The sequence below is a fragment of the Bombyx mori genome, chromosome 10, assembly GCF_030269925.1.
Source record: "Bombyx mori chromosome 10, ASM3026992v2".
Taxonomy (NCBI): Eukaryota; Metazoa; Arthropoda; class Insecta; order Lepidoptera; family Bombycidae; genus Bombyx; species Bombyx mori.
Window position 1 is genome coordinate 17,644,593 of NC_085116.1, and position 12,883 is coordinate 17,657,475.

The 12,883-nt window shown below is 39.3% G+C and overlaps 1 protein-coding gene and 1 long non-coding RNA gene across 2 annotated transcripts; one reads left to right on the top strand and one right to left on the bottom strand.

The window, feature by feature from the left end:
* The first annotated feature begins 904 nt into the window (after positions 1-904).
* LOC105842040 (uncharacterized) lies at positions 905-2,666 on the top strand. Its single transcript, XR_001139853.4, has 2 exons — positions 905-1,179; positions 1,501-2,666. It is a non-coding gene; the product is annotated as an uncharacterized LOC105842040 (long non-coding RNA).
* Positions 2,667-6,188: 3,522 nt separating this feature from the next.
* Positions 6,189-10,169, bottom strand: LOC101747196 (facilitated trehalose transporter Tret1). Its single transcript, XM_012697566.4, has 3 exons — positions 9,974-10,169; positions 9,497-9,632; positions 6,189-7,565 (listed from the first exon to the last, which is right to left on the bottom strand). The coding sequence occupies exons 1-3, from the start codon at positions 9,992-9,994 to the stop codon at positions 6,283-6,285; spliced, it is 1,440 nt and encodes a 479-aa protein (XP_012553020.2). The 5' UTR covers positions 9,995-10,169; the 3' UTR covers positions 6,189-6,282.
* Positions 10,170-12,883: the final 2,714 nt, after the last annotated feature.

Below are 12,883 nucleotides of genomic sequence, written 5' to 3' on the forward strand. Positions count from 1 at the left end.
ACCCTGAAGATGTTTACGACCAATGATGGTACGGTGCCCCGGAACACAATACATCGCCAACCGCTCATCCGAAGTACGTCCGGCGACGATGGCGGCGACGGCACTCGTCCAGCGCTAACCCTGTAAGTCGTCGAGTATGTCTGTCATGAGAAGCGTGTGTGAAGTCTGCCGCAACTAGATCCAAACCATACATACATTTAGTAGGGCGTCTAGATTGCGGCGAGAAGTTCCGATGATTATGTTTTTTTTTTATTTTTTTTATTTCTTAGGTGGATGGACGCGCTCACAGCCCACCTGGTGTTAAGTGGTTACTGGAGCCCATAGACATCTACGACGTAAATGCGCCACCCACCTTGAGATATAAGTTCTAAGGTCTCAAGTACAGTTACAACGGCTGCCCCGCCCTTCAAACCGAAACGTAGCAGAAATAGGCGGGGTGGTGGTACCTACCCGTGCAGACTCACAAGAGGTCCTACCACCAGTTAAAGCAGCAGCCGCGGAGATGTGCCGCTTCAGTGCGTACTCAGCATGAGTTCAGCGTGAAACGAAACAGCCCTGTACTTACTGTAGCGTTTATAATTATTCTATATAAAGGTAATGTTGGTGGAGCTAGTAATAATGCTCGTGATTGCTTTAATTTTTAATAGCGTGATAGATCGGATGGCTGGCATATAGACAGCTGAAGCGACAATCCTGTCACGTATATACATAATATCTACCGTCGCATATTCTTCCTGCGGCATGATGACTTTCTTACATAATTTGGGGCGTCTAGTATTATTCAATATTCTATATCTGTACACTCCAGCGACACTCAATTATTCATCATATAAATGTATCTCCACAAATACATTAATTATAAAGAAGAGACACTATTTCAAATCACAGTAGCTATAAATGGGGTTGGCAACTGTCAAAGTGGCGCTGTTGTGCATTGTTCCCATAACATTTAATATTTGTATTGGCATTTTTGATTAAAAATTATTTCAAACACAATGACGCGTTGTTTTATGCCAATATGCTCAGAAATTGGAGTACATCAATTCCCGAAGAACAAGAAAATTGGAAGACTGCGGTTAAAGGTTAATTGACGCGAAAAAAGTACTCCCACAAAAAGTTCGAGGTTATGTCGGTAACACTTTGTGGAATCTGACTATGAAAACATTAGTAAATACACAGGTATGCTTCTTTCTATTAAATATTATATATAATATAGCACACATCTTTGTTCTCTTATAAAAAAAAATCCCAAAAATAATTAGTTAGGCACACTATTAGTTGCTAACATATTTTGCAAGTAGATTTGTGCTGTAAGGAACCTTTTAACAAACATAAAATCAGACTGGAGGAAACACATTCCTCATGAGCTGTTGTTCATTATCAGCTGTTACTGTTGAAAGCTCTTCTAAAACGCTGCATCCATTGTAATAACAAATATTTTGAAACTATGGTCAGGTTTCCTTGTGATAGTATATTTAAATGTTTTTCTTTGTGTTGTAGGTGTCAAACATCAACATAAATATCTGAAGAAAGGTGCTGTACCATATATATTGGAATATTTAACCAGTTTCTGAAGAAACAAAAAGTAGACAACAAAGGCTACAAACTCTTAACCTTAAAAAACAGCTTTTTAGCCTGTCCAACACTTCCCAATACTGTGAAGATATACATACTACCCCTTGAAGAACACAGCAATGTGCATTTTGATTCAAATGTCTCTCAAGAAATTCTAATAGAAAATCATAACTCTAGTATAGATGAAACGATTACAAGGCATCATATTACTATTGGAACTCAAACACCCAATATATTAAGATTGTTCTCTACAGAGCTATTACTTGCAGACGATGAGACAGTGCAATACTACACCGAGTTGGAAACAGCATCTAAGTTTTCATTACTTTTAATCACACTTTTGCCTGTGGCAAATGATATAAGATATCGCTGGAGTAGAGTGGTCGGCATATCAATAGAAGATCAATTTTGAATGTTACTAATTAAGCTTAGAAGAAACACAACAGATTTTGAATTAAGTAAAATTTTTGATGTAAGTAAAACTGAAGTGTCTAATATTGTTGTGACATGGATAAATTTTGTCAGTGATATCTGGAGCCTAATTGACATTTAGCCTCGCCGCAGCTAAGTAAATTATTATATGCATAATTGTTTTAGAACACATTATCCCTCCACAAGGCTCCAAAAGCCTCATTTAGTTCTTATAAACATAAAAATACGTTGAAATTTTTGGTAGGAGCTTCACCAGGGGGATTATTAACATATGTTTCAAACGGCTATGCTGGTTCTGCAAGTGATCGACAGATAGTAGAACAAAGTAAGCTGCTGCAGATTTGTGATTCTGGAGATAGTATTATGGCAGACAGAGGTTTTAATGTACAGGATCTGTTTGCCCCTAAAGGAATGAGTATAAATATCCCATCTTTTTTAAAAGATAAATCACAAATCCCAGATGTCCAGTTAAAGATAGATATAAAATTAGCTAGTCAGAGAGTTCACATAAAACGACTAATAGGGCTAACAAAAACTTATTTAATATTAAAAAATGAACTAAATCATTTTTATGTACCTTTAGTATCTAAAATATTTTTCATGTGTGTAATGTTATGTAATTTTAGAGAAGGAATTGTTAATAAAAACAATTAAAAATATTACTGATTCTTTATTTCGACAAGTGTGTATAACTATAATACAGACATTTTTCATACAACACTTTTTTGAAAATATTTTCATAAAAGATATCTAATTTATTTAACATATTATTTATAAAATTATTGCCTATTTCAACATAAATCACTTTAATGTCCTTCTAGGTGTAAATGACCGAGTTGCAGTATGTTTTGCCTGAGCAGTATAACTGCCCTTGGATTTGATAATAATATGGACAGGTTTTTTTTAGAGACAATATCCCGTTGCATTGTTCTAAGTAAGGCACCGTTGTTATATTAATTTCATATTTTCTGCTAGCGTATGGACATTTCACTTCAATTATAGTTTCTTTGCCCAACACACCATCAGGAGATGCAGCAAGATATGGGCGCTCTTGGCTAATGAAAATACCACATGGCTCCACTATCGTGCAGCCATGTCCATGGATCATCGTCTTCGACTCTTTCAGCACGACCAAAATTAAAATTTTGGTATTATAGCTCTAATCTGAAAAAAGCAAAATAATACATTAATTGGTAGGTAATGTATGTAATATGAGCAATTCTTTCTGCACAAGTTACAAGGAATAAAGTTCCTAAGGTACACAATTTAATATTATTATTATAATAGCTACTGGAAACAGTTTGAGAGAAGTTTTTTAAGTTAAAATAAAAGATCAACATTGTACCTTTCGACAAGATCCACTTTTTTTCCTCGTAAAGATGCACCACGTTTTCTCAACTCCTCCTTTAATTCTTTAACTATCCAGTTGGAATACATGTTGTAAAACTGTTTAACACTACTTAGAAAGTAATAAGAACCGTATCAAAGTCACAAAATGCCGAAATATCACTAACGCAAAACACACAAAATGGCGGCTCTCTGTGACAAGAGAACAAGCTATGCTGGCGACATCTGAGAAAAGCTTTAACCGGCCAACCCCATTAAAACGGTTTCCGCGGCGCTAGATGTAGTCTAGATCCGCCGGCTCTTTGAGATGCGCATCACTAATTTATTACATTGCTGACGTCAAACATTTTATCAGTTTAGTTTCTTTTATAATTATTTACAAATTGGAACAGACTTGAAAGTTTAAAGTCTTGTTATAAATTTTAAAGTAATAAATCATACGTAAACTAAACCCACGCATATCTGAAGAGAATAAGTTCTAAATAGTCCAGTCGGTTCACAGTTCTAATTATGTTAATCTATATTTAATACTTAATACTCGGCCAGTAAACATCTAAACTTGTGAAGTTTTATGTACTTTCTGTTTATTTATTTGCGTAACGACTTAGATCAGTGAACGAGCTCACGGACCACCTGACCAATAGTACACACGGCGCCGCCCACCTCGAGACGTCAGTTCTAAGTCTCGGTCCTGTAGTACAGGGACTGCCGCGCTCTTCGGACCTAAACTCATTACTCTTTTATTTAATTAAATCTAATTAACTTGTCTTAAGTACTTATTTGGTTGGAAAAATTGCTGCCTATCGGTTAATCGAAAGATCAGTAAGTAATAACTGTAATGAACAATGAGCAATGTCAAACACAGAGTTTCTAATACGTGGCCACAGCGCTGCGAGCACCATCAAAACTTTCCGATAAATGAAATCCACAACAATACGCACTTACACTTTAATTAGTTGCTAATAAGTTGTCGTCGTCCCGTCGCCGCGACGCGACCGTCTCACAACTGACTCGCCATTGTTCTCTTTACTAGAACTTACTTACGTCCAATTGACTACTTGTCGACAAGCACTTGTAAACAAGACTAATATAATTTAATTATCTACAAAGCTAATTATATACACAGAATGTTCCGAAGTTAGTGAAGTGTCGGCGAAACGATTTCGAGGGAGTACGACACTATTAGCCTTGGTATAGGTAGCGGTATGTTACCACATTTAATGTGATAAATAAGTTTATTAACGTATCGGTACGCCAACCCATTGGCCATCAGGTGTGGTCACCCGAGCCCGTAGAGCCATCAGAACGGTGAAGGCGCGCCGCCCGAGTTCGGAGTTCGACGCGACGCGACGGTAGGTTGTCGCTACCTGTTCCTCGTTCAGTCCCTTAGTCTTGGAAAGGTGGGTGGATGTGAATGTGAGTGCTACCCAACCCTGAGGGACCTTGTGAATCTTTTAAAACGTATATTAAGTAATATTTTATTTTATTACAACAAAGAATGCAATCCTCTTTTTGAATTTCTATTGTTTTGATAGTTCACTAATAGTCTCGTCTCGTTCATAGTTCAATTTAAATGATCCCATCATGAGGTCCAAGATTCGATTGTTATCCACTCTTTAACTATTGTTTAGCCATCCTGCTTTTCAACCCGGAACGCCTTACTATGAACAATATATTATTCTAATCAACTTTGTAACAGTAAGAAAATGCATAATTGAAAAACAACGCACAAATGTCAAATAATGAATAAGAAATGAAGGACATGTGAATGAAACATGAAAGCTCTCAACGAAGTCTCATTGAAGTGAACGTTGTACCTCAGGACATTCACTCTCAGTGCTGTAATCAATTTACCGACGGTAGTTATCATTCTGCCCGTTCTTCTGTAATGATAAGATACGCCGACTGCCCCACCGCGAGTGAAGATGCCGCGGACAACGACCCGAGACCGAATTAACTTCGCACGTCGCACCACAGCTGATTACTGGCGGTCCGAGAGCCGGACATCTCAAACATTACAGGATTCTATACCATGGATGCTAGAGCCTTTAGTGCCATCAATTCAGTGCTTAGTAGCATATGTTGGAATAGCACTTAGGTACGTGGCTGTGGATCTCAGAAGTACATTTGTGTTACAACATCACTAAATTGTTTCCTGATTACCAATCATCAATATTCTCAAAGACTTCAAGCTGTGAACATGTTTCAGAAGGAATCGACGTGGACTTGAGGCGCTAACTTTAGGATAAAGCGTACTGTGTACTCGTATTAACCGATGCTATTATACCTGTGCTCAAAACCCCCAGATAAATATTAAGTTTTCCAACGAAATACGCACTTAAAATCAGATGGGCCATGAAGCATAAGTTAATCCGTTTACGAAAAGAGAAATGGTAAACTATTATAAAGGTGCACCAATTTACAAAATACAATAATAGTTTCTAAGCTCTTCAAGCTCTTACACTATTATAACTGAAACACGTTACAAGTAGACCAAGATAATTAACATGTAAGTATATAGTGTAAGTTACCGATTTAAATGTTTTGCTAAAAGTATAAATCTAAGGTTAATCCCAGTTTACGATTACAATCCTCAAACATGAGTAGCTCGCTCGCTGGCTCCGGGTCTACATTTTTAATGAAACCGAAGCATACATATTTGTGAAATGAAACGTGAATTATAAAAATGTACTGCAAGGTCAAAGACCAGCTAAATGGGGGCTGACTGCGAACAAACGAGAACCGACAGAACCACATTAATAATGTCTTAAACACACACACACACACACACACACACACACACACACAACTATACTATGAAGAACGTTCAGAAATGTACTCACCAACTCCTTCACAGATTTATTGAGTCTTGAACACCTTACATAATATGTTATGTTACAAAAACAATACAAATGACGAAAATTATACCTATTTTAACATTTTAACAGTAACTTGACTTTCCTTAATGTTTCTATTGTCCTTGAACTGACCGTCGACAAAGTAATCTTCTATTTCTTGAAGCGTCCTGTCTTTGGTCTCCGGTAACGTGTAGTACAAAATTGTTAAATTGACGGCCATGACTAAGCCGAGCACTGCAAATGTCCCGTACACTTTGATACTCACTAACAAATACGGTGTCAAAAGTAATGCCAGATTCACGCCCAAAGATATAAACACCCCGGTCACAGCTGACCCAACACCCCTGTGTTCCAATGGATATAACTCGCCCAACAACGCAACAGGGATCGGACTGCAACCTAAATTGGCAAGGATGAAATACATCACAAATAAACCGATGGGAATAAAGTGGTAATCTTCAGATATGAATCCTCGTGCCACTAAGAACAAATATGTACACACGACCATCAAAACTGAGCAGGCAGCCAGCCCAGTGGACAGCAGCAACGTGCGCCTCCTCATCACATTAACGAGGATTGATGAGCACACGGCACTGACCGTTATGATGGCGTCAATACATAGCGTGTAGTAATAAGATTGAGATTTACTTCCAGTTATTTCGCTAATAATCTGCAAAGCGTAAGCGGGAAATATATGCCGCCCACTCGCTTCCAATAAAACAGTGCTACTCAATAATATAAACATCGGCCCTAAGAAATTCTTTTTTGTGAATTTCTTGAAAAACTCTATCATCTTTTGTCTCAAACTTAGCTGCTTAGTAGTTTGAGATGCGCGACTCATTTGCGACTGTAGCATGTCTTCTAGTTCTCTCTGGGCCTCTGCAGCGTTTCCCCTTAGATAATAAAAGTTTTTTTCACATTTTTCATAATTCTGTTTCGACGCTAACCATGCTGGACTTTCTGGCCACGTCCAAATAATGGCCAAGGAGATTATATAGGGGGTCATGGCCTGCATCGCTATGGTTCTCCAATCATAAAAATGGCCCAAAATGTGCACAAACATCCCTCCTAAGCAGACTGAAGCAGTTTTCAAAGTTAAAAACATTCCTCGGTATTTAGGGCTGCTGTATTCTCCAATAACGATAGCTCCTAAGGATACGGTGGCTCCGGCAGACATTCCTCCTAGAAGTCTACCCATCAATAAAACTGGAACGGTGTTGCCGGCATATATTAGCAACCATCCAAGTAGCCCCGGTACCATCAGGATAAAGTGTGCTATTCTTCGCCCATATCTTTCCATTAGTGCGGACGATATGAAGAACCCAGGTATCCCTGCTATGCCGATTGAAGATGCTGAAAATATATAAAATACACATTCAATACATTTTAGTGTTCTTAATATTTTAACACTAAATTTTGGTACCATAGTTACATGCACGTCGCAAAGTGACTAAGTCAAACAGTTAACTGATTTAATTTTGACAGCCACGAATAAGCTATCTGCGATCCTCTATTACGCGTAGTATTCATAATAAATATAACTAAATGTTTTATCTACGACCCGCAAAACCCATTGGCTACGATAAACACAACAAATTTAAGAGATTACTTTTATATTATCAGGCTATCGTATTCAATACGATTAGCATCTCAACTATTATGCAGACCTCAATATAACAAACATTAGAATAGTTATAAATATCGTGTAATGAGGTTATCAATAAAAATATAGGTAATGGTTATGACGCAGTCGATGAGCGTTATCTAACGCAAACCAAAATCAGTGCATACTCTCGGATTGTTTGTTTTAATTAATATTTATTTGTAGCAATGTTTACTAAACTTCCGAACATTTAAAATATTATACTCACACTTTTATACTCACAATATGTTTTCCGTATGCTCTGGGTACGATACATTAAATACTATAAATGCTTACAACAGTAACAATTGTTATTTCTTGCCATTGAAGTATTTTAATCATAATCATAATTAAATTATTAATCGTAAAACGCGTGAAACAAACAAAATCGTGTAAACAAAATACAAGAGTGGGCTTGCTTCTGGGAACCGTGATCCTATTGAGAGGGTATAATGGCATCCCCGGTGAGGGTCATGTAGACAACCAAACTGCAGCGGTGGCATTACGCAAAGTAGTTATGGAATGTTGCTGTACCGAGCTATTGACATAAAAACTGAATCATCTGTTTAAGGCGGAGCTATCTAAGGGTAGGAAATAATTCACAGAAATCCTGTCCTAAGGCCAATTGTTTGTTTGCTCGTGAAATGAACAATGTACCTATACACCTATTCCGCATATTTTAAAAACTTTTTAATGAGAAAAGTTTTATAAAAAGCGCACTGTCTAATAGCTAACTCATAATATAAAAACGAAGCGACTCTTAAAAATCAAACCTTTTTTAGGCCTTTTAGGTCTTAAATATGTCTTTGGTTCCCATAGATTTTTTTTTTTTTTTGTCAGAAGGAAATGGCCGGACTTCCGCTCTCCACTGGGGATGGAGGGCGGGGCATGTCAGAGTCGAACTGACTAAAACCTCCTGTCGCTCAACAACCAACGTCCAAACCTCGCATGAGACAGAACTCATGAAGAGGCAGAGGAGGGAAAGTGAAGCGTTTAGTGCGGAGCACATCTCCCCCGTCCCCCTCGGGAAGCCGGACCGGCGGTCGTCGGCGCCACGACCACCAGCCCTCTCGGTCGGCAGGCTATCCGAAGCCCGCCTAGATGGCGCCGGTTAGAGTGAGCTATCCTACGGAATACCCCGCTGGACCAGAACCAGCGTGAGTCGAGGAACGAGGTATGGTTCCCATAGTACGGGGAATCCTAATTTGGGACCGGATGACTTGTTCCCGGTTGTTATTATTATTATTTAAATGAGCTTTGTGCTCAAATCAAAAATATATAGGATTGTATTAGGTTGTATGATTGTATTAGATAAAAGACCAAAATTTAATAATTAAATGAATGACGATTGTAATATACAATGCTTCATGTAATAGAAAAAATAACGGTGTTTTATTGTTAACAATATTTTTGACGATGTGCAAGACCAATCACGAGAGCCACCAATTGAATTTTCTTCAGAATACACTGTTTGCACGTTAGATTGCCTTACGGTCATGGACCCCGCGGTGTATATCCCTAAATGCGTAGCCATTACCAGAGAACTATTCAACAGAACAGAGTCGGGCTAGTGGTTCTCCGGCGCAACGTCACCGCCTCGCTTCCCGTACAAAGACATGATTATTTTTTTAAATATACTCACATAGCCACGAAGAAGTTTGCAAGTCAATTGGTATAGGAGAGTCAGGTGCCTGTAGAGCTGGAAGAAGGCTGGTGGTGTAGCTCAGGAGCATTCCCTGACCAACCATATTCAGTAGCACTGCAGTCACTGCCCATGACTAAAAAAATATACATAATATTTTGAAAGTTTGTTTGAATTACTTATGGGCTAGCACCTAGTAGAGAGGTCCTCCATCCGTCCTCGCATACTGTATTTACATGAACTACGAGTACTTGCGCGTTTGCAGACATTCATTTGTACTACACATTACTTTTTCGTTTATCACGGAAGTGGTCCGCGAAAGCCTTTTAGGTACTTAATTCCTTAGAAAAATAGTTTTTGTACATCGGGACAGGCATAGCAGCATCACACATTGTGCGCTCAGAATCGGGTAAATACGATAATTATTCCAATTTATTAATTAACTTAATATCAACGTACTACAAGTAAGTTAAATACCTGCTTGTATAATGGAGTCATGTCGCGCCTGTCTGCCGCTGACTGGTGTGGCTTGTGGAGGAGTGCGCGTCGCGACCACCTCACGAGGATTATTGTTTATTACTCCACAATTGCGTGTAATCAAATAGAGCCTGATAACTGTTTGCAAACACAATGTACGAGCGTATACTGGGTGTCTCGTCGTTATCACGGGTGGTGGGGCGTACCGTACAGTGGAGACATCGACGTCGCCGGTGTGTCGCCGCTCTCACGGTACTATGCCAGTGTTTGCACCCCGCAGGCGGGTACCACCAATGCTTCAAATTATATACGTACCCAGCACGTGTTCACGAATAACTCCATGGTGATATGAAAACATGATGTATAAACATCAAATTTTGAAAAGTTATGATTTGCTTAAATACAGCTAGGGTGTCTTTTGAGCCTGTGCAAGCTACTACCCTGCTTATTTCTGCCGCAAAGCTGGAATGCGATAGCCGCTATACTATACAATTGAGACATAGACCACATGTGAAGGTCGCTGGACTCTCAGTGTGAAGTCTAATTACGATAACGAAGATTTGAGTTTCCTTCTGTAATCGCATTCAAAGCGAGGTTCGGCTCTGAACTTGCCCTCACTACCGACTACTGCCGACACTGCGTCCTACCGACGATATTAGAGAAATAGAATGATAATAGTCTCGCCAACTATTACCATCTCCTCTCATGTAAGATCGTCATGAACGTAACGATGAAATAAACAGTGATTATGTGTCTTATCTCGAACCTGCTATTGCTTGTTTTTGGTTTGACTAAACACATTTTGGTTACACAAGCCCATCATATTATAATAAAACGTAACGTTTGTTTTGCAAACGGCTAGGATCATTTCAGTTTTATATTAGAAAAATAACATTCGCACTTGTCATTTCCTTATCTCGAGTCTCCAGATGAATGTCTCAAATTAGAAAAAATAATAATTTTCGCTAGCTTGGTTTTTATTGCATGATGTTATCCCTTCATCGTGGAAATTATTTGTGAACATAATATATCGAGCACGTATTTCATTTAAAAAATGAGTACCCGCCTACAGGATTTGAGTACCGACATGGTCTGATCGATCGATACTAGTAGGTACACCGGGCGTCGTACTTACCTTAGGCCACGACGACTTCGGCTGTTGTTTAAGCGCGTTTGTTTAAATATCGCTCCAAGGAGACAAGAAAGACCCGGAGTGGCGGAAGCAGTGCGGAGGGAGAACAGTCGGTCGTGTCATGTCTGCTGTCTGCATTACAAACGGCAGGGACGTGCGCGCCCTCTCTCATTCTTCTACCAGCTACTTAACGCGACTTAACACGAAGATAACCTACTTCAATAGCACGATTATTAACTGTATAACTCTATAATCTAATCCGCTTCATGACATAGTTATTCTCTGTGGTATTTTATTTGGGTTGAGTAGATAATCGATATACAGCATGGATTGTAACCCCGAAAACTGTTACGGGAAAATATACCACTCGCATTAACCATTAGTGATTTAATTATATTTACTGAAGTAACACTGAACAAAAGAACAACATTATCGTTTTGGGAAGATGATTGGTTGAATTACTTGTGAATGTACAATATTTTATGTCGGGCTCGTGTTGACAGTTGGCAGTTGTCCCCTGTGACCGAAATCTGCGCGAGCATCCGAAGCTTCACAAAAGTTAATAATAATAATACATACCCGACCCAGGCGACCCAGGCGACGGAGCAAAGCCGCCGTCGCCCAAGACATATTTTGTTGGATCCCCCGGATCCACTTTCGGTTTTTTAGGTCTCTTAAACACCGGTCACCGTCCACCGAAAAGTTCCACATGCGAACTAGCCCATAGTCACAATCCACTGAGTTTCTCTCCGGATCTTCTCAGTGGGACGCGTTTCCGATCCGGTGGTAGATTCTGCGAAGCACTACTCTTCCTAAGGGTAGTTTTAGCAACTCTCTGAGGTTGAGCCCGTGAGCTTACCTACCTGTCTGCGTGAAGTTGGAATAGGCCATTGAGCTACTAACGATTAGGTAGGGGGAAAAACGTCAACGGACCGTGGCCGTGTTCCATTAGCGAATAATATTTTTGCACTTACATCAAAATAGGATAAAATAGGAGTAATAGGCACACCTTTAAATTAAGTTAAAGTAGTAATTTCTTTTAAATAACTGAGTGATCCATATTCGAATCACTGCAACAAACCAAGACAGCGTTTTAGAATGCACTTGTCCTTTAGGTCTGCGGTCTTTTAGGCAGGAAAAAAGATATAAATATTGGTTTCAGAACTTCATAATCTATACTGACCTCATCTTAATTAGTCAGTCTTCGATAGCACTAACTGTATAAAGATCAGATCGCATTGATGTGTCGCCTCAGATTCAGGCCGCGGCAGTCCTTGCGAGATCACAACATGCTCTAACGAAAACGAAATTGAGTCATGAATATGTCAAAGTAAATTTATGAACAGTATCTTAAATTTAGATAAACAAAAATAAACACTTGTTGAAAACCAAAGATAGTTCAATGACCCCACGTCCACACAAAAACGCAAACTATCGCTACGACCTCACTCACACGACTACATCCGACGTGCATACGTTAAAGTACGTTGAGACATGAACAGCACACAGCACGCTGCCACGAGCGCCTCTCCACGACAAGGTCGCTGACGATCGCAGTACGGCCCATCGACTGTTGATTGCTTACAGGACATGTCGGTCCGCGATGTTAGTGCCGTTGCCAACCTTGAGAAGTGATTTTATTGTACTACTTTTTATTTATTTATTTTTTATTGCTTAGATGTGTGGACGAGCTCACAGCCCTCCTGGTGTTAAGTGGTTACTGGAGCCCATAGACATCTACAACGTAAAATGCGCCACACACCTTGAGATATAGTTCT